Genomic DNA, 21,836 nt, shown 5'->3' with positions numbered 1-21,836 from the left:
TTTTCGTACGGTTCCTTTACAGTAGCTGTTCCCGAGACGTCACATGACTGCGCTTTGCTGTGCTCGAACACAGCTGTGACGTCACTCTGGGAAATAAGAGTTTTCTGGGCTTTTTATGGCCTTTAGGAAGGTTTTTTAAAGTATAAAGATCTATCCATGACTGTGTCCATGTCTCCAGGTGTCCTGTGTCCATGTCTCCACGTGTCCTGTGGACACTTTTACAGGCGTCTCTTTTACTATTGTGCTCAATGGAAAAATTGGTTTTTGGGCCGCATGAGTATTTGTTGTTGCAGTACCACGAGTGGCCACCATGACAGAATTGTCTTCAAGGCAGACGTAGCTACATTCATGTTTACCAAGTCAACTCAGGCTGATTCATGTGTGTTTTCTTACCCACAATGCAGTGTGACTCACTGTGATATGTGGGGCCTGGAGTTTGACCCCGTCTACATCTCCAGGTACTGCTGGACCTGTCGGGTTCTGGTCTGTAGTCTGGTCTCTGTAGATGTGACCGTTCCCTCAGACCTGGTCTAGTGACCTCAGGACTTAAAACTGCTCAGATCCAGGTCTCAGTGTTCCTGGTTTCACCTCTCAGATGCAGCTTTAAGGGTGTTGTGATGTGAAAACCCTCCAGTCACATGGATGTGTGTGTGTGTGTGTGTGTGTGTGTATCTCAGGTGTGTGTGTTTGTGTATCTCAGGTGTGTGTGTTTGTGTCTCAGGTGTGTGTGTTTGTGTATCTCAGGTGTGTGTGTGTGTGTGTGTCTCAGGTGTGTGTGTTTGTGTATCTCAGGTGTGTGTGTGTGTGTGTCTCAGGTGTGTGTGTTTGTGTATCTCAGGTGTGTGTGTGTGTGTGTGTGTGTCTCAGGTGTGTGTGTTTGTGTATCTCAGGTGTGTGTGTGTGTGTGTGTCTCAGGTGTGTGTGTTTGTGTATCTCAGGTGTGTGTGTGTGTTTTAGGACTCTTATACTCTCCTCTTCCTCCTCACATTTCACTGTAAAACAAAATGAATTGAATCAAGGAAGTGAAACACTGTAGAGCTTTTACTTTGAAACAGGAAGAGGATGTGCTGTTTGTAACATGTGACAGGTGTAGACACTGGAACTGTGAGACTCACTGGTGGGAGACATTTGTCCTACAACAGTCTCATCAATCTGTCTTCTGTCCAGGACTCCAGTGACCGAGCGAGTGGACACCAGTAACAGTGAGCATGTCCAGCCTCTGAGATACCGCCTCAACCCACAGGCCGACGCCCACAAAGAGGTAAGCATGACTACCTCACGTTCACTAACCCCGCCCCTCAAAGACATCTTCATCCTCATTGAGTCAGTTTATGAAGCAGGGAATGTTTTTCTGACACAATAACACGTTCATAGTGTGATTTGGATTACATGGATTGAAAATGACTTTTATTTTGATGGGCTGGTGATCTCTTAAGCACATTTTCAGGAAGTGACATCACTGCTTTATTGGTTGAATGATTTGCTGTCAGCTCATGTTAACACACCTGACCTCTGACCTCTGCATGTGTCAGCTGTCACTCTGCATCTGCTTCCTGTTTTCTCTCCTATCAGGTTCATGACAGACCTGCTCCTCCCACTAAGCCACTCCCCCCTGACCCCACCCTAAACTCCCCATCACAGGTAACCTCACCTGCTCATGTCACTGTGAGGAGGCGTGGCCTTGTTGTTGTCTCTTTTGATGTGAGGATGAGTCAGATCTTTGCAGTTGTTTGTTGTTGTGTTATGTTGTAGTTGTGTAGTTCAGTGGTGTGGAAACATATTACACAGAGATGACATTCATTGATTCATGGTGACTATATGTTCATGGTGACTGTATGTTCATGGTGACTGTATGTTCATGGTGACTATATGTTCATGGTGACTGTATGTTCATGGTGACTATATGTTCATGGTGACTGTATGTTCATGGTGTGTATGTTCATGGTGACTGTATGTTCATGGTGTGTATGTTCATGGTGACTGTATGTTCATGGTGACTATATGTTCATGGTGACTGTATGTTCATGGTGACTGTATGTTCATGGTGTGTATGTTCATGGTGACTATATTTTCATGGTGACTATATGTTCATGGTGTGTATGTTCATGGTGACTGTATGTTCATGGTGACTATATGTTCATGGTGACTGTATGTTCATGGTGACTGTATGTTCATGGTGACTATATGTTCATGGTGACTATATGTTCATGGTGACTGTATGTTCATGGTGACTATATGTTCATGGTGACTGTATGTTCATGGTGTGAATGTTCATAGTAACTGTATGTTCATGGTGTGAATGTTCAGGGTAACTGTACGTTCATGGTGTGAATGTTCAGGGTAACTGTATGTTCATGGTGACTGTATGTTCATGGTGTGAATGTTCATGGTGTGTATGTTCATGGTGAATGTAGGTTCATGGTGTGTATGTTCATGGTGAATGTACTGTATGTTCATGGTGAATGTATGTTCATGGTGTGTATGTTCATGGTAACTATCTTCATGGTAACTGTATGTTCATGGTGTGGATGTTCATGTTGTCTGTATGTTAATCGTATGTATGTTCATGTTGTCTGTATGTTAATCGTGTGTATGTTCATGGTAACTGCATGTTCATGGTGACTATGTATGTTCATGGTGTGTATGTTCATGATGGCTGTGTGTTCATGTATGTTCATGGAAACTGTATGTTCTTGGTAACTGTATTTTTCATGGTGTATATGTTCATGGTCTGTATGTTCATGGTAACTGTATTTTCATGGTCTGTATGTTCATGGTAACTGTGTTCATTTATGTTCATGGTGACTGTATGTTCATGGTTTGTATGTTTATGTATGTTCATGGTAACTGTGTTCATTTATGTTCATGGTGACTGTATGTTCATGGTTTGTATGTTTATGTATGTTCATAGTGACTGTTTGTTCATGGTGTGTATGTTCATGGCGACTGTGTTCATGTATGTTTATTGTGACTGTATTTAAATTGTGAGTGTATGTTCATAGTTAGTGTATGTTCATGGTTTGTGTGTTCATGGTGACTGTATGTTCATGTATGTTAATGGTGTGTATCTTCATGAATGTTCATGGTGTGTATCTTCATGTATGTTCATAGTGTGTATGTACATGTATGTTCATGGTGTGTATGTTCATGTATGTTCATGGTGTGTATCTTCATGTATGTTCATGGTGTGTATCTTCATGTATGTTCATGGTGTGTATCTTCATGTATGTTCATAGTGTGTATGTACATGTATGTTCATGGTGTGTATCTTCATGTATGTTCATGGTGTGTATCTTCATGTATGTTCATAGTGTGTATGTACATGTATGTTCATGGTGTGTATCTTCATGTATGTTCATGGTGTGTATCGTCATGTATGTTCATGGTGACTGTGTTCATGTATGTTCATGGTGACTGTATGTTCATGTATGTTCATGGTGTGTATCTTCATGAATGTTCATGGTGTGTATCTTCATGTATGTTCATAGTGTGTATGTACATGTATGTTCATGGTGTGTATCTTCATGTATGTTCATGGTGTGTATCGTCATGTATGTTCATGGTGCGTATCTTCATGTATGTTCATGGTGTGTATCTTCATGTATGTTCATAGTGTGTATGTACATGTATGTTCATGGTGTGTATGTTCATGTGTGTTCATGTATGTTCATAGTGAATGTATGTTCATTGTGACTGTTCATGTATGTTCATGATGACTGTGTTCATGTATGTTCATGGTGACTGTGTTCATGTATGTTCATGGTGACTGTGATATATTGACTGATTGATTGACTGAATGACTGATTGATTGATTACTTGATTGACTGACTGATTGATTGATTGATTGACTCTTCTGCTGCTTCAGCCTGTTAAACAGATACCAGCCCCCCCCCCACCAAGCCTCTGCCCTATGCCCCCCCCCACCAGCCAGGTACAGTCACTGTGTGTGTGTAATGAACTGATATTGACTATGCTCAGGTGGCTAAAGGTCAAGGTGTGGAATTGAAACTGTAGGTCAGACGGTCAGAAAAGGGAGAGGGTTAAGAATCCGACGTAGCTGAGAAGGAGCGCGAGTTTCAACTGCACATCGGCCTCAGGTTACCCCGCGCTCGCAGAGTTGGGGAGACGGTCAGAAAAGGGAGAGAGCAGTGGGCGGAGACTGGTTGTTTTTCTTTGTTGTCATGGTGATAACGACGAGTTTGACGCATGTTTGTTTTTTTCTCTCTGGCTTGTTCATGAAATCCTCATCGTTTTTACCTCACTGCCTCTTCTTCATCTCCTCTTCTTCTTCTTCTTCTTCCTCTTCCTCTTCTTCTTCCTCTGTTTCCTCTTCTTCTTCTTCTTCTTATTCATCTACTCTTCTTCTTCTCCTCTTCTCCCTCTGTTTTGTCTGTTTCCTGTTCTTATTCTCCTCTTCTTCTTCTTCTCCTCTTCTTCCTCACTAACCTTCCAGCAGCTGGTGACTCGACCAGCTCCGCCCAACAAGCCCCTCCCCCCTGACCCCGTCTCACCTGGACAGGTACACTGCCACACATGCATGCTGGTGGCTGTTAGCATGAGCGTAGCGTGTAGAATGTAGTGTCATGTGATGATTTGATGAAAATCAAAGATGATTATCTGATTTCAGGCTCCTGTTCCACTCAAACCTCTGGTGCCCAGAAAGCCCCTCCCCCTGGCCCCACCTTCCCACCCTCAGCTCCACCCTCACCCTGCTGGACATGCCTCCAACAAACTCCGAGAGCAGAGCGCAGTCACGCCTGCGGCCGCTCCCAACAGGTAACATCACATGCGTCTTTATCACTGTCCTTAAAGGAATATTTCACTGTCTGTTCAAACTGGACCATCTGTGTCGTAGAAATGTGAAACAATATTTGGGCCTTCTTGGCTGAGAAAGGCAGAAATGTTTTATTTTGGCTTATGTAGATGAACGACAACTCCCAGCATGCACTGTGCTCGCTGCCCCGCTAGAGTCTCGCTGTCTCAAGCTTCGATGCAGACAGTCCAATCCACTTTATTTATAAAGCACTTTAAAAAACAACAATAGCTGAAACAAAGTGCTGTACAACAGAGTTAAATAAAATACAAGAAATTACATCATAGGCCTAGACAACAAACAATAAGACATACAATAAAACAATAAAATACTGTAGAAATGTTTAATAAAAACAGAAAAAGTCATACAATAAAACTATAAAAAGATAAAAAAAAACAACAATGTCTCATACTGGGTTGAAAGCCAAAGAGTAAAAATGCGTTTTAAGATGTGTTTTATAAGTGGTCAGTGAAGGGGTGTGTCTAACATGCTGTGGAAGATTGTTCCACAGTCTTGGCACAGCGACCGGAAAAGCTCTGTCCCCTCTGAGCTTCCGTTTAGATTTCGGTATCTGCAGGAGCAGCTGATCAGCTGACCTCAGACACCGGGCAGGAGCGTCAGGATGAAGCAGCTCAGAGAGGTACGGCTGGGCAAGACTATTTAAAGATTTAAAAACAAATAATAGGATTTTAAAATGAACTCTAAAATGCACAGGCAGCCAGTGGAGTGAGACTAAAACAGACGTTATATGTTCCCTCTTACGTGCTCCAGTTAAAAGACGTGCCGCAGCATTTTGGACGAGCTGGAGACGTGAGAGGGACGTCTGACTGACTCCAAGATAAAGTGCATTACAGTAATCTAAGCGAGAAGTAATAAACGCATGGATTACAGTCTCAAAGTGCTGGGCTGAAAGAAAAGGTTTTACCTTTGTCAGCTTTCTTAGGTGGAAAAAGCTGGACTTCACTACTGCACTGATTTGACGGTCCAATTTAAAATTACTGTCCATTATAAAACCCAGATTTGTGACTGTAGGCCTTACATGCTGCATCAAAGGGCCCAGGTCAACAGGAAGGGACTCACTGGAGCCATTAGGTCCAAACACTATCACTTCCGTCTTCTTTTCATTAAAATGCAAGTTAAGGGCCATCCACGCTTTTATCTTGTCAAGACACTCAAGAAGTGATTCTTAACCCAGCAGTTAGAGGGTTAAGAATCCGACATAGCTGAGAAGGAGCGCGAGTTTCAACTGCACAGCGGCCTCAGGTTACCCCGCGCTGGCAGAGTTGGGGAGACGGTCAGAAAAAGGAGAGAGCAGTGGGCGGAGACTGGCGCAGGGGCGGCAGAAACCCAGGCATCGGTATCCGACAGGCATCACGGTGGTCCATGTAACGCCTTGACACAGCAATGCGACTATATGATCTACGATCAAATCTGGAAGCGGTAGAAGAACACGCCGGGTAGACCCTCAGCTTTACAAACCATCTGCTGCGTGTGCCACTGCAACTGTGACGCTTCCACCGGGAGAAGGGATCCCTCACAGGAGTGGGGGCAAAGTTTTCTATCCATCATGATCAAACGCAACTTGATCCACGGCAGAAAGACGAAAATCCAACAGCGTTTGACGATCATACACCAGTAGAGACTCGATTTGTGGAGTGACAATGGTCAAAAACAACAGAATAACAAGCCACAGAGACAGAGGTAGACGAGCAGCCAAACACACCAGCGCCATCTTGCAGGTGTGGTTGGCACAAACCCCTGTGAGATGTATCACAAATATAAACACACAAACCCTTGTGAGATGTATCACAAATATAAACACACAAACCCTTGTGAGATGTATCACAAATATAAACACACAAACCCTCGTGAGATGTATCACAAATATAAACACACAAACCCCTGTGAGATGTATCACAAATATAAACACACAAACCCTCGTGAGATGTATCACAAATATAAACACACAAACCCTTGTGAGATGTATCACAAATATAAACACACAAACCCTCGTGAGATGTATCACAAATATAAACACACAAACCCCTGTGAGATGTATCACAAATATAAACACACAAACCCTCGTGAGATGTATCACAAATATAAACACACAAACCCTTGTGAGATGTATCACAAATATAAACACACAAACCCCTGTGAGATGTATCACAAATATAAACACACAAACCCTCGTGAGATGTATCACAAATATAAACACACAAACCCTTGTGAGATGTATCACAAATATAAACACACAAACCCTCGTGAGATGTATCACAAATATAAACACACAAACCCTCGTGAGATGTATCACAAATATAAACACACAAACCCTTGTGAGATGTATCACAAATATAAACACACAAACCCTCGTGAGATGTATCACAAATATAAACACACAAACCCTCGTGAGATGTATCACAAATATAAACACACAAACCCTCGTGAGATGTATCACAAATATAAACACACAAACCCTCGTGAGATGTATCACAAATATAAACACACAAACCCTCGTGAGATGTATCACAAATATAAACACACAAACCCTCGTGAGATGTATCACAAATATAAACACACAAACCCTCGTGAGATGTATCACAAATATAAACACACAAACCCTCGTGAGATGTATCACAAATATAAACACACAAACCCCTGTGAGATGTATCACAAATATAAACACACAAACCCCTGTGAGATGTATCACAAATATAAACACACAAACCCTCGTGAGATGTATCACAAATATAAACACACAAACCCTCGTGAGATGTATCACAAATATAAACACACAAACCCTTGTGAGATGTATCACAAATATAAACACACAAACCCTCGTGAGATGTATCACAAATATAAACACACAAACCCTCGTGAGATGTATCACAAATATAAACACACAAACCCTTGTGAGATGTATCACAAATATAAACACACAAACCCCTGTGAGATGTATCACAAATATAAACACACAAACCCTCGTGAGATGTATCACAAATATAAACACACAAACCCTCGTGAGATGTATCACAAATATAAACACACAAACCCCCGTGAGATGTATCACAAATATAAACACACAAACCCTCGTGAGATGTATCACAAATATAAACACACAAACCCTTGTGAGATGTATCACAAATATAAACACACAAACCCTCGTGAGATGTATCACAAATATAAACACACAAACCCTTGTGAGATGTATCACAAATATAAACACACAAACCCTCGTGAGATGTATCACAAATATAAACACACAAACCCTTGTGAGATGTATCACAAATATAAACACACAAACCCCTGTGAGATGTATCACAAATATAAACACACAAACCCTCGTGAGATGTATCACAAATATAAACACACAAACCCTCGTGAGATGTATCACAAATATAAACACACAAACCCCCGTGAGATGTATCACAAATATAAACACACAAACCCTCGTGAGATGTATCACAAATATAAACACACAAACCCTCGTGAGATGTATCACAAATATAAACACACAAACCCTCGTGAGATGTATCACAAATAGAGTTGCACGATACCCACGGTACCCCGCGGTGCCAAATCATAACGGTTCCTACTATACTAGAAATTCTACACGACGGTACTACTAACGTGGACTACTATACTACCGGTGTCAGTTTTTCAATTCAATTCAATTCAATTCAATTTGTATAGCGCCAAATCCTAACATACATGATCTCAGGTCTGTACATAGACAACATCAAGGAGAGCAGAGAAACACAACAGTTCACACAATGAGCAAACACTAGGCATCAGTGGAGAGAAAAAAACTCCCTCTTAACAGAAGAAGAAATCTCTGACAGAACCAGACTCACACATGTGCAGTCATCTGCCTCGACCGGTCGGGGTGAAAGGAAAACGGGGGACAGCGGAGAGGTGGGGGACAGAAAGGGGGAGAGAAAGGACAAGAGGGAGATGAGGTAGAGACAGAAGAGAGAGAGAGACCAGGAGCAGATACACAACAACTGTATTAAGTTATAAGTTTATACAGTCAATGATATCGACTTTTAATTATAGCACAATAATAATGGTGATGATATGTATGATATGGATAGCCTCGAAAACTGGATCTGGATCCTGCAACCTGCAAGATGAGAATACAGAGAGAGAGAGAGAGAGGGAAGGAAGGAAGGACACAAACTAGGGAGAGAAAGAGACAAGGTTAATGACATATAAAAAGTCATATTCATATCCTGAGTGTGAGAGAGTGAATGTGCGTGCACCACAGGAAAATCCCCCAGCAGTCTAGTTCTATAGCAGCATAACTAAGAAAAGGTCCAGGTTTCCCTGAACCACCTCTAACTATAAGCTTTATCAAAAAGGAAAGTTTTAAGTTTAACTTTAAATACAGAGAGAGGCTCCGCCTCCCGAATTGTCATTGGAAGCTGGTTCCACAGGAGAGGAGGAGCCTGGTAACTGAAGACTCTGCCTCCCATTCTGCTCTTACAGACTCTGGGAACCACAAGTAAACCTGTATTTTGTGACCTAAGTGGTCTGTTAGGGTGATAAGGTAAGACTAGGTCTTTCAGGTATGAAGGGGCGTGACCATTAAGTGCTTTGTACGTGAGGAGGAGGATTTTAAATTGAATTCTAAACTGTGGGTGGAGCCAGTGTAGAGAAGCTAACACTGGAGTTATATGGTCTCTCTTTCTAGTTCCTGTCAGAACTCGTGCTGCAGCATTTTGAATGAACTGAAGGGTTCTAACAGACTTGTTGGAACATCCTGATAATAAGGAGTTACAGTAATCTAATCTAGATGTAACAAAAGCATGAACCAGTTTTTCAGCATCCTGTAAAGACAGAATGTTTCTAATTTTCTTAATGTTCCGCAGGTGGAAGAAGGATGTTCTGGAAATTAGTTTAATGTGTGAGTCAAATGACATTTCCTGGTCAAAAGTAACTCCAAGGTTCCTCACAGTGGAACTGGAAGCCACGGTGATGTCATCTAAAGTGACAATGTGATCAGAAAGTTTTTCTCTGAGGTGTTTAGGGCCGAGTATAAAAGTTTAAAAGTAGAAAGTTACAGGTCATCCAGGACTTAATGTCTCTGAGACATTCCTGGAGTTGAACAACCTGATTTATTTCATCCGGCCTCATTGATAAATATAGCTGTGTGTCATCTGCATAACAATGAAAGTGTATGTTTTGCTTCCTAATAATGTTCCCTAGAGGAAGCATATATAAGGTAAAAAGTATAGGCCCAAGCACTGAGCCTTGTGGAACTCCACAATTAACTTTTGTTTGTAGTGAGGCTTTATCATTAGCATGAACAAACTGGAATCTATCAGATAAGTATGATTTAAACCAGCAGAGGGCAGCACCTGTGATACCAAGAGTCTGCTCCAATCTCTGCAGTAGAATATTATGATCAATGGTGTCAAATGCAGCACTAAGATCCAACAGGACAAGTAAAGAAACTAGACCATTATCTGAAGCCAAGAGAAGATCATTACTAACTTTAACTAGTGCTGTTTCTGTGCTATGGTTTAATCTAAAACCTGACTGAAAATCTTCAAACAGGCCATTAATGCGCAAATATTCACATCATTGATTAGCAACTGCCTTTTCTAAGATTTTAGAAACAAAGGGAAGATTAGATATAGGTCGGTAATTAGCTAAAATATCTGGGTCAAGGGTCGCTTTTTTGCTACATTGCGGCCGTCTCTACTCTCCTCCCGGCTTCTCACTGCATGCTACTCCCTTGTAAACAAACCCACATTGTAACTACTGCAACCGAACGACACAGCTGCTGAATGATTGGCTGTTTGCTTGTTACTGGTGACTTTCAGGGATATGATAGGCTGTTTCCGCACGCTGGGTCCGCCCGCCTGTTAGCTGATTGGCTGTTCGTGTGTTTCTGCCGGCAAGAACGAGCTCCATGAAGACAGCGCCCCTTCGATAGAAATTTGTTTTTCTCGCCTAGACGCGCGCACGTCTTACAGTCACAAACACGAGACAACACACTCACCATGGCAGAAGCACCGGGCCCGAGCGGCGAGTCTGCTGCGGCGTCGTCGTCAGTGGCACCACTAACTGTGCTAAAAAAAAACACAAAACTCCAAAAGTCACATTTGGAACTATTTTGGCTTTAAACGAGACACAGACGGTAAAGCAATAGACGATGGCCGTCCACTGTGCAGGCGCTGCCACCAAGCTATAGGAGCCAAAGGAGGGAACACGTCCACCCTCATAAAACACCTGCGGCGTCGTCGCCCACATTTATATGTCGAATACCAGGTTAGTATTGGCTAATATTAGGCGATATGCTCCGTGTACAGGCTGAGGAATGAAGAGTTAAAGGATATCAAAGTATAAAGCACATAGAAAAGGCATAAAAATATAGTTTTCACAGGGAATCAGTTCCTGTTTATTGTATTTTCTTCTCTATGGTTTATTATGTTGGAAAATAAGCATTATTGTCAAATAGACTTTTTAAAAGACAGTGGATTTGTTATCCTAAGTTGATTATTTATACAAGTTAAACATAAATTAATGTGCAAAGGAAACGGAATGATTATATATATATATATATATATATATATATATATGTTATATTTTTATCATGCACCAAACAACATTATAAGTAATTAATAAGTATTTATAACTTGTACAAATGACATTGCAGTTCATAAAATAATAATAATCAAAAAAGGCCACAGTATCGCGATACTTTGTCTGGTATAGTATTGTGGTTACTCATTTTGGTATCGTGACAACTCTAATCACAAATATAAACACACAAAACAAAATACACCTGCAGAACAACCATTTTTAAATAGTACTGTTCTAGCAATAAACAGATCTGTGAAGTATTCCTTTAAACACATCACACTTCATCTGTCTGTCTGTCTGTCTGTCTGTCTGTCTCTCTCTCTCTGTCCCTCTGCAGACGACCTCCGGCTCCACCCACTCGACCCTCGGCCCCTCAGAAGGCGGAGTCGTCGCCGCTGTGAGTTTGGCGTTGATCGTTGTGTTTGAGGAAGACGATGATGAAGACTTGAACATTGACCTTTGACCTCTGCTGATGGACAGTGAACGTCTCGGTGCCTTGCTCAGCAGCAGAGGAAACTCAGGAATCGAACCCCCGGCAATGGATGTTTTTGGTGTCCGTAAACGGCGCCCCCCAGAGGCAGTGGGGCTCAGTGCCTTGCTCAAGGAGCTGGGAATCAAAAGGTTCTGATGTGGGACCAAACTAAACCGGATTAAACCGGATTAAACCGGAGCGAAGTCTGACTTTAAACTACGTCACAACAAACTGAAGGAAAAAAAACTGTTTGATTGACAGTCTTTATAATTGACCTTTGACCTTTTGTTTGACCTGGTTCATGATGTGACTTTTATAAAAAAGTAGAAACTGGTTTAAACCTGGTCTTAGACTAGTTTAGACCTGGTCTCAGACTGGTTTAAACCTGGTCTCAGACTGGTTTGGACCTGGTCTCAGACTGGTTTGGACCGGGTCTCAGACTGGTTTGGACCTAGTCTCAGCTTGTTCATGTGGAACTGATCAATGATAATCAATAAAACTCATAAAGAACTGATCTGCAGGAGTGAATGAAATCAGATTGATTGATCAGCTGCTGTTGTTTCATGTAAATAAAACAGTTCATCTTTGATGTTTTTGTTTTCATGTTAAAACACACACACACACACACACACAGAACATGTGACACAGTGATGATGATGATGATGATGAAGCTCTCAGTCACTCCCCCCCCACACACCACAGGAACAGGAAGTTGTATTTCCTGTGTCTCAGTGTGTCAGTTGATTTGCTTTAGTCGGCAAGAGATTTTTAAAATTTTATCACTCGTTCATCAGCTGTTTCATCCTCTCATCCTCAACCTTCATCATGGCTCCTTCATCCTCCCTTGTCCTCCTCTTCCTCCTGTGTGGACGCAGCAGCAGCGGCAGCTTCTCTGTGTCTCTGTCTCCTCGACTCTCCTTCCTCCTCAGTGAGTAAAACTCTTTTTTTCTTCATTGGTCATATTATTGATTAATGATCAGATTATCGATTAATGATCAGGTTATTGATTAATGATAAGATTATTGATTAATGATAAGATTATCGATTAATGATCAGGTTATTGATTAATAATCAGATGATCCACCGTGGTGCTCAGTTCTGGATCAGTAACAAGATGTGAATTAGAAGCGAGTTCTATAATATGATTCACTTCTGGATCAGGAAGTGGTTTCTCAGTTCTGGATCTGCATGAGGATTGAGGTCAGGACTAGAACAGAAGTTCTGGATCAGGAACCAGTTGTGAGTCTTGTTGGTGTCCTGGTCCTGAGTGGGTCCATGTGTTTCCTGCTTGTGTTCAGACTCCACTCAACGACCTCTGGTCCACTTCAGTCTCCATGAAGTCACCAACACCACCACACTGTTGCTAAGCAACGATGGCTCCACCCTGTACGTGGGCGCACGTGACACCGTCCTCTCATTGGACGTCAGTCAGAGTGATGTCATCAGACTGAAGAGGAAGGTGAGTTCACAAGACCAAGCTTTTCTAAAGCTTTGAATCCCCTTTCTGACTCCGCCTCTCGTCCAGGTGCAGTGGCGTCCGTCAGAGGCGGAGATAAAGGAGTGTTCTAAAAAAGGGAAGAATGAGGTGGTAAGTTCATCTTCATCATCTTCACCTTCATCATCTTTATCATCTTCACCTTCATCATCTTTATCATCTTCATCATCAGCTCGATTGTCCAAACTTTGTCCGAGTGTTACAGCCCATAAACTCCACCCACCTGTATGCCTGTGGAAGCCACGCCTACAGCCCCAGAGACGCCTTCATCGTGAGTCTGAATTTATACACACAGACATACACACACACACACACACACACACACACACACGTGTTGGACATTCATGACTTGAGGGGACATTGCATTGACTTCGATTCATTTCCTGGAGACTTACGCTAACCTTAACCACAATTACTACTGGCCTAATCCTAATCCTAACCCTAACCTCAACCTAATCTTAAAACATATCTTCACGTTAAAATGTAATTATTTACATTTTATCCACATGAAGACAAGTCCCCATAATGTGACTGTGTAAACAGTTTTAGGTCCCCACAACATTAGTAATACCCGCACACAGATATACACACTCTCACACACACACCTGTGTGTCTGCTCCTCCCACTCAGGACAGTGTGAGCCTCTCATTGGTCGAGCTCAGCAGTGGTAAAGGACGATGTCCGTTTAATCCGTTCCAGAGAAACATCGCCATCACCATCGGTGAGTCATCACACACACACACACACACACACACACACACACATTCAGCTGAAGGTGTGAAAGTGTGTGTGTGTGTGTGCAGACAGTGAGCTCTTCAGCGCCACGACAGCTGACTTCAGAGGGGCGGAGCCTCAGATCAGTCGTCACTTCAGCACAGGCGGTCGCTCTGATGTCTGTCAGGACTCATCTGTCAGTTTACTGGAGGGTAAGTGAATGCACCGCTGTGTGTGTGTGTGTGTGTGTTTACTGGAGGGTAAGTGAACGCACCACTGTGTGTGTGTGTGTGTGTGTTTACTGGAGGGTAAGTGAATGCACCACTGTGTGTGTGTGTGTTTACTGGAGGGTAAGTGAACGCACCACTGTGTGTGTGTGTGTGTGTGTTTACTGGAGGGTAAGTGAATGCACCACTGTGTGTGTGTGTGTTTACTGGAGGGTAAGTGAACGCACCACTGTGTGTGTGTGTGTGTGTGTTCACTAGAGGGTAAGTGAACCCACCACTGTGTGTGTGTGTGTGTGTGTGTGTGTTTACTGGAGGGTAAGTGAACGCACCACTGTGTGTGTGTGTGTGTGTGTGTGTGTGTGTGTGTGTGTGTGTGTGTGCATTTACTGGAGGGTAAGTGAACGCACCACTGTGTGTGTGTGTGTGTGTGTGTGTGTACTGGAGGTGACAGTGTCTGTCCTCTCACAGAGACAGTGTCCGACCTCTGTCCTCTCACAGTGACAGTGTCTGTCCTCTCACAGAGACAGTGTCCGTCCTCTGTCCTCTCACAGTGACAGTGTCTGTCCTCTCACAGAGACAGTGTCCGACCTCTGTCCTCTCAGAGAGACAGTGTCTGTCCTCTCACAGAGACAGTGTCCGTCCTCTCACAGTGACAGTGTCTGTCCTCTCACAGAGACAGTGTCCGACCTCTGTCCTCTCAGAGAGACAGTGTCTGTCCTCTCACAGAGACAGTGTCCGTCCTCTGTCCTCTCACAGAGACAGTGTCCGTCCTCTGTCCTCTCAGAGAGACAGTGTCTGTCCTCTCACAGAGACAGTGTCCGTCCTCTGTCCTCTCACAGAGACAGTGTCTGTCCTCTCACAGAGACAGTGTCCGACCTCTGTCCTCTCAGAGAGACAGTGTCTGTCCTCTGTCCTCTCACAGAGACAGTGTCTGTCCTCTGTCCTCTCACAGAGACAGTGTCTGTCGTCCTTGAACAAACCACAGTTTCACAAACACTTCCTCACTCTGTCACTTCCTGTTTGTGTCATACTCTAAATGCAGCTAAAGGTCAAGCATGTGTTTTTTCTTCTTCATCATCATCATCATCATTACATTACATTACATGTCATTTAGCAGACGCTTTTATCCAAAGTGACTTACAATAAGTGCATTCATCATCTTCATCATGGTCACTTCCTGTGTTTCAGAGCCGACCTTCATCGCCGCGGCGACCGACTCGTCACAGAACAAACTCTACTTCTTCTTCACTGAAGTCGGGACAGAGTTCAGCTTCGTGGAAAAGCTGCGAATCGCTCGAGTCGCCCAAGTCTGCAAGGTGAGTGGCAGGGGGGCGGAGCCTCAGCACCAAATCACCAAGACAACAACGACAACGACGATTAGGTCCCCACAACATGAGTCAGACCTGAAATACAGAGAAACTCTCCCACTTCAAACCTCATAAAGAAAGTCAGTGATTTAGTTAAATCTAAATGAAATATTTCAAATGCTGAATTGACACAAGTCTCATGTGTCTTTTGCTAGTTCTCAGCAGCAGGGGGCGCTCACAGCACAGTCCTGTCTGAACATCATGTAACTTCAGTGTGTTACTTCCTGTCTCAGGACGATGTCGGAGGACAGAGGACGCTGCAGAAGAAGTGGACGTCCTTCGCCAAAGCTCCTCTGCTCTGTCAGTCTCACAAACAGCTTCCCTTCAACATCCTCCAGGACGTGTTCACGCTGCCACCACCGGAGGGCGGCGCCGCCGACACCGACACCTTGTTCTATGGCATCTTCACGTCTCAGTGGTAAGAGAAGAAGAAGACGCGCGTCCTTCAGTGTGAGACGTGTGTGTGATAATCGTGTGTCTCGTCCAGGTCCTCACGTCCAGAGTCGGCAGTTTGTGTCTTCAAGCTTCAGGACGTGCAGGCGGCGTTCGCTGGCAGCTACAAGAAGTTGGACACGCAGAGTCACCAGTGGAGCCCCCTGCTGGGCAAACACTCGTACCTGGGAAAGGTAGGGTCACATTAAATCAGTATGAGAGAGAGAGAGAAATAAACCCAGCAATTCTGAGATGAAAGAGTCTGAATTCTGAGATGAAAGTCTGAATTCTGAGATTAAAGAGTCTGAATTCTGAGATGAAAGAGTCCTAATTCTGAGATGAAAATCTGAATTCTGAGATTAAAGAGTCTGAATTCTGAGATGAAAGAGTCTGAATTCTGAGATAAAAGTCCAAATTCTGAGATGAAAGAGTCCTAATTCTGAGATGAAAATCTGAATTCTGAGATGAAAATCTGAATTCTGAGATTAAAGAGTCTGAATTCTGAGATTTAAGAGTCTGTGGCACTAATCCTACTCTGTTTTTCACTGATTGACAGTGTGGACTGGGCGGAGCCTCAGATTCTGAGTTAGAGATGGTGAGGATGAGTTTTCTGACCAGAGGGGGCGTCAGAGCGCTCGCTCCGCTCCTGGTTTCCTCGGAGCAAAGCTTTAGTCGCGTGGCGGCGATGAGGACGACGACGGTGGACGGCAAACACTACAGCATCCTCTTCCTGCTCGCAGGTGAAACTGCACCAATGAAGAAGAGAAACGGCAGAAGAACGTAAATAAAGGCAGATTCTGCTTTTTCTTCCAGAATCCGGTTTCCTGCACAAAGTGGTTCTTTTGGATCAGGGTCCGCGGGTCGTTGAGGAGATTCAGGTTTTCTCTGAACCTCAGCTGGTGAAGAACATGGTTCTGTCCTCGAGCAAGGTGACAACACACACGCGCACAAGCACGCACACACACACACACAAACGCACCTGGTGTCACCAGCTCAGTCTTTCCTGCAGGGGGCGCTGTACGTGGGGACATCAGAGGGCGTGACCTCGGTCCCCGTGGCGACCTGCTCCGCTTACAGAAGCTGCGGTCAGTGCGTCCTCGCCGCTGACCCTCTGTGTGGGTGGAGTCTGAGGGGCGGAGCCTGTGTCCGTGTGGACGGCAGCTCAGATTCTGTGTACGTTTATTATTGTTTATTTATCGACGTGAATTATTCTATATTTACAGTTTACACTTTCTTTTCAGAGTTCAGGACGTCGAAAACAGAGACGTGGAAAACAAATGTGCAGCTCAACGTGGGATCAGTGCGCCTCCTGCAGGTAACACGTCCAATTACAAGCACTGACCTCTGTGTGACCTCCGTGTGACCTCTGCGTGACCTCTGCGTGACCTCTCTGTCCCTCAGAGGTCAGCGTCCTCGTGAACGAGGTCGTCGAGCTTCATTGCGTGAAACCGTCAAACTTCGCTCGTCTCACCTGGACGTCCTCGCTCTTCAAGCTCCTCCCACAGAGACTCTTCATCCAGTCAGCAAACGGCAGCCTCGTCTTCCTCGCCGCCGCCGCAACCACTGCGGGCGTGTACCGCTGCGAGGCGGAGGAGGGCGGGCACAAGGAAGTCGTGGTCAGCTACAGCGTGAGAGCGGCGGCGTCCCCGCGCTTGCTGAGGCCAGACGACGAGTCCAACAGAGGAGACGAGATGTACGAGGACATCGCCACGGGGAAACCGCCGATGAGGACGCCACCTTCAGGAGACGAAGAGGACGGCGCCGAAGAATTCACCGTTGATCTTGATCGTCGCAGAAAAGCCAACAATTTGAAAGAGTTGTTGAGAAAAGACTCGCAGTCGCAGCGCGAGACGTTTGAGGACACTCGTGAAGACAAGAGTTACTACAGCGAGCTGCTCGCCGTCTCGCTGCTGTTCTTCTTCTGTGTCTGTGTCCTGCTGCTCTGCGGCGCCCTCTACATGTGGCGTCACAGAAAAGTGGAGGTGAAAGTGGATCGCCTGGACGTGGCGGACACGACTAAAGTTGTTGAATGTTGATTAAATATTTTGACGTCGTTGCTTCAGATTCAGGTTTACTGTGAAATGTGAATTAAAGGCACAGTCCGTAAAACAGCTGATCAGCACTGTACCTTTAACTGTCTGTGTTTTGTGACGTTTGGGTAAAAAAAGACAAATGATGAAGAAAAGAGTTTGATTTTAACTCTGTTCAAACATTTTCAATCCTAATAAAAATTATAATAATATATTGTGTCTTTGTTTAAAGCAGATTTTATTTTTTTAAAGTCATTTTTATAACATTTGTAACATGGTGTCAAATGTTAAATGTCTTATTTTGTCACTTGAGCGTTTGAAATGCTTTTGTTCAGATTGACCTCAGTGACACAAAGTGACCACACACTTAACATTGTAGCAAAGTGTCATTTCTTCAGTGTTGTCCCATGAAAAGATATAATAAATGTATACAAATGTGCGGGTGTACTCACTTTTGTGATATACTGTACATGTATATATATACACATACATACATATCTGTATACATATATATATATATATACAGATATGTATGTACTGTATATGTATATATACATACATACACACATACATACATGTACATACATATACACATACACTAACAGTCAAAAGTTTTAGAACACCCACATTTTTCCAGTTTTTCATTGAAAATGATGCATTTTAATGTCTCATTGAACTCTGAGCATAAAACAAAATAAACAATTGAGGTCAAAAAAGAAATCATGGAATCAATTTATAAACCAAAATGTATTCTATATTTGACTCATCAAAGTAGCCACCTTTGGCAGATATAACAGCTGAACACACTCGTGGCATTCTTTCTACAATGGAAATCAAATATTCTGAAGTGAAGATTTCAAACTTTGAGTCTTCAGTAGTCCATTGGCGGTGTTTCATGGCCCAGGGAAGCCTCTTCTTCGTACTCTGACGTCTCAGCAATAGCTTTCTTGCTGCAACTCGACCGTTCAAACATGCAACTCTTAGTCTTCTCTTCACAGTTGAAACTTAGACTTGTTTACTACGATCACTATTAAGCTGTGCTTGAAGCTGTTGTCCTGTGAGCTGTCGACTCTCAGAAACTTGTCTTTTGATTCTGTTGTGGCTTTGGGTCTGCCAGACCTCTTCCTGTCAGAGTTTCTCACAGTTTCTGAGTGCGTTTTGATGGTGAAGGAAACTGTACTCACTGACACCTTGACTTTCTTTGCAATTTCTCTGTAGGAAAGAAAAACCCTACATGTTTAAGTGTTATGATGGTCTGTCTCTCTTCCATTGTTAATTGCCTTTTTTTACACACTACTTTCTGCAGTACAATACTGTTCAAATGATGCTCACAAGGTTATGGTACCACAGTGTGTTCCAACACTACTTTTATGCAGACAGAGGGGGTTGTAAGTAATAAAGTAAAGTTGGAACACCTGTAGATATTGGTAGCACCAACTTTCAAGGCTTGATCAACCTCCACTGCTGCAGAACAGCTCTAAGTTGTTAACCCATTTCTTGTTCCCTGAAAAAGGCCATTCTGAAATGTATATTATTCTAACCTTACCTTTTTTTTTAACCTAGCAGTTCACAGGGGGTGCCTACTTACCTTTGTACCATTTCAAGCTATTCATTGGACTTGAATGGCTTGAATTTCAATAAAAAAACTGTAAAAATTGGGGTGTTCTAAAACTTTGGACCGGTAGTGTACATATGTATTAAAGCAAATTGGACACTCTAAATCTCCCCCTGAAAATGGATGGATGTTGTATTTGTTCTCGGAAATGGTGAAAATGATGGAAAGGAGTGTTGCCTTCAGGCGTAGTCGAAATAATAACAGTCGGTTCATGCGTTGCTGTAATGATGAAGAACCTGGTCCGGTTTAGACCATGTGGTGTTTTAATGGTTCACACTAGAAACACGAACACACACGGATTCACGCATTCATTCACTTTCATGTCTAAAAGCGGTAAAGTATAGCGAAATAAACAGTGAATGGCTTCCACCGGGTTACAGTTCAGATTTACGACAGTACAGTGAAGCACCTGAACGCAACACTTTAGGGAGGAGAAACAGATGTTAAAAAGGAGAGAAAACGGAGTGTTGTTGTTGTTGTTGGAAGAAAAGAAAAGCGTGAAAACAGCGACTTTACTGCAGGTAAACTTCACTTCCTGTCACGTTTATTAAGCGTAACGCAGTTTAGATTCCCGGTTTTATTTCTGCGTTTAGCGACACAGCGTTCCGCCCTAGAACCAAGGCTTCACCAGACTCCATTGACATTTAATCAGATTTAATGTTGTTCAGCTGTTCTCAGCACGTTGTTCAGACTCATACTCGTATATAATCTGCTGTGTGACTCAACAGGGTTCACCGATGAATTCGGTTTATGGTATAATCTGATTCATCGACTTATTTTCGCTTAAATAGAAAAACTGGTGGTTGAAACGTGAAGTTCAAGGTCGTTGTTTGTTTAAGTCTTTAATAAAATAAGGTATAATGCGTTTATGTTTTATGGTGCCATGTTTAGATCAAACAGTGAATCATTTATTGCTGCGTCACACGTGGAGTTTGCTAAACCATGGATGTAGCTCCGCCCCCTCTGCCTTGAAGTCAGTTTTTTTCCAGTGGCCACTCGTGGTACTGCAACAAATAAACTCATGCTGCCCAAAGAGCAATTTTCTCATTAAGCAAAAAAGTAAAAGAGACGCCTCTAAAAGTGTCCACAGGACACCTGGAGACATGGACACGGGACATCTGGAGACATGGACACATGGACACAGGCCTCTGTAGATCTTTATATTTTTAATAGTTATAGTAATAGTTCCACATTTGTAAAACCTTCCTAAAGTGAATTAGAGTTGAAGATTGAAAGAATGTGGCGTTTATTGTGTAATAATATGATCATGAGTTATTGATCATTATATCAATATAACATCAATTTTTGTCGTGACTTATTTCTGCTCCAATGTCGTCCAGTGTTTCAGGTTCTGTGACCTCTGACCTTTTCACGATGTCCACCTCCATCACCAAAGTCGGGGACGTGGTGATCATCACTCAGGTCCTCCCTCGAGGTGAATCGGCCTTCCCTCTGCAGCTTCCTGCCGCCAACGGCGCAAACTCCACCAATGCCACTCAACAGGCCACACCCCCTCCCAGTGCAACCACATCCCCCATCAAAATGGATGCAGTGACCGCCAGCTTCCTGCGGGGGCGCCCTCTCAGCCTCGGGGTGAGACAGGAAACATTTACTTAACTTTGATTTCATTTGTTCTGTAAAATAGTCGCACCTGTGATGACGTCACACCTGTGATGACGTCGCACCTGTGATGACGTCACACCTGTGATGATGTCACACCTGTGATGACGTCGCACCTGTGATGACGTCGCACCTGTGATGACGTCGCACCTGTGATGACGTCGCACCTGTGATGACGTCACACCTGTGATGATGTCACACCTGTGATGACGTCGCACCTGTGATGATGACGTCCCACCTGTGATGACGTCACACCTGTGTGTGTGTGTGTGTGTGGTCAGGTGGTCCAGATCTTCCTCGGCGTGCTCTGCGTCCTCTTCAGTTTGACCTCTGCCCTCTCACGGCTGCTGGTCTCCCACGCTCCATTGTGCGTCGCCGTTATTGTACGTAAACACGATCACTCAGCGTCGGTGTGACCTCTTGACCTTTGACCCCTGAGTTTGACAGGCTCTGTTGTCAT

At 43.5% G+C, this 21,836-nt stretch overlaps 3 protein-coding genes across 8 annotated transcripts in view; all 3 read left to right on the top strand.

Moving 5' to 3' along the window:
• Positions 1–12,465, top strand: part of adam15 (ADAM metallopeptidase domain 15) — a 28,896-nt gene extending 16,431 nt beyond the window's left edge. The window contains exons 20-24 of one of the 5 annotated variants that reach the window (XM_058647642.1): positions 1,168–1,261; positions 1,573–1,641; positions 4,454–4,519; positions 4,628–4,776; positions 11,742–12,465. In XM_058647642.1, coding sequence (XP_058503625.1) covers positions 1,168–1,261; positions 1,573–1,641; positions 4,454–4,519; positions 4,628–4,776; positions 11,742–11,805 — 442 coding nt within the window. In that variant the 3' untranslated portion in view covers positions 11,806–12,465. The remainder of the gene's footprint in view (positions 1–1,167; positions 1,262–1,572; positions 1,642–4,453; positions 4,520–4,627; positions 4,777–11,741) is intronic. The other 4 variants (XM_058647643.1, XM_058647645.1, XM_058647644.1 and 1 more) reach the window with 4 other exon arrangements.
• A 128-nt stretch (positions 12,466–12,593) lies between these two features.
• Positions 12,594–18,580, top strand: LOC131471225 (semaphorin-4A). Of its 2 annotated transcripts, none has more exons than XM_058647648.1 (14): positions 12,594–12,804; positions 13,175–13,335; positions 13,402–13,464; positions 13,544–13,642; positions 14,002–14,092; positions 14,175–14,297; positions 15,501–15,628; positions 15,913–16,094; positions 16,167–16,305; positions 16,668–16,851; positions 16,925–17,040; positions 17,121–17,284; positions 17,353–17,426; positions 17,513–18,580. In XM_058647648.1, the coding sequence occupies exons 1-14, from the start codon at positions 12,702–12,704 to the stop codon at positions 18,145–18,147; spliced, it is 2,262 nt and encodes a 753-aa protein (XP_058503631.1). In that variant the 5' UTR covers positions 12,594–12,701; the 3' UTR covers positions 18,148–18,580. The 2 variants fall into 2 exon arrangements, with proteins under 2 accessions (XP_058503631.1, XP_058503630.1); XM_058647647.1 differs by having other exon boundaries at positions 12,595–12,804; positions 15,913–16,097.
• A 1,592-nt stretch (positions 18,581–20,172) lies between these two features.
• si:dkey-7j14.6 (uncharacterized protein LOC556585 homolog) overlaps positions 20,173–21,836 on the top strand; it is a 58,396-nt gene continuing 56,732 nt past the window's right edge. Inside the window, exons 1-3 of the mRNA XM_058648035.1 lie at positions 20,173–20,277; positions 21,097–21,349; positions 21,658–21,759. Coding sequence (XP_058504018.1) covers positions 21,131–21,349; positions 21,658–21,759 — 321 coding nt within the window. The 5' untranslated portion in view covers positions 20,173–20,277; positions 21,097–21,130. The remainder of the gene's footprint in view (positions 20,278–21,096; positions 21,350–21,657; positions 21,760–21,836) is intronic.

The sequence above is a fragment of the Solea solea genome, chromosome 13 (genome assembly GCF_958295425.1).
Source record: "Solea solea chromosome 13, fSolSol10.1, whole genome shotgun sequence".
NCBI lineage: Eukaryota > Metazoa > Chordata > Actinopteri > Pleuronectiformes > Soleidae > Solea > Solea solea.
The sequence above is the reverse complement of the archived record's forward strand: the minus strand, read 5'-3'. Positions and strand labels throughout refer to the sequence as shown.

Coding starts and splice junctions, on each gene's coding strand:
- LOC131471225 (XM_058647647.1), top strand. CDS start 12,702: ATGGCTCCTTCATCCTCCCTTGTCCTCCTCTTCCTCCTGTGTGGACGC. Junction 14,093..14,174: donor AAACATCGCCATCACCATCG/GTGAGTCATCAC, acceptor GTGTGTGTGCAG/ACAGTGAGCTCTTCAGCGCC. Junction 17,285..17,352: donor GACGGCAGCTCAGATTCTGT/GTACGTTTATTA, acceptor CTTTCTTTTCAG/AGTTCAGGACGTCGAAAACA.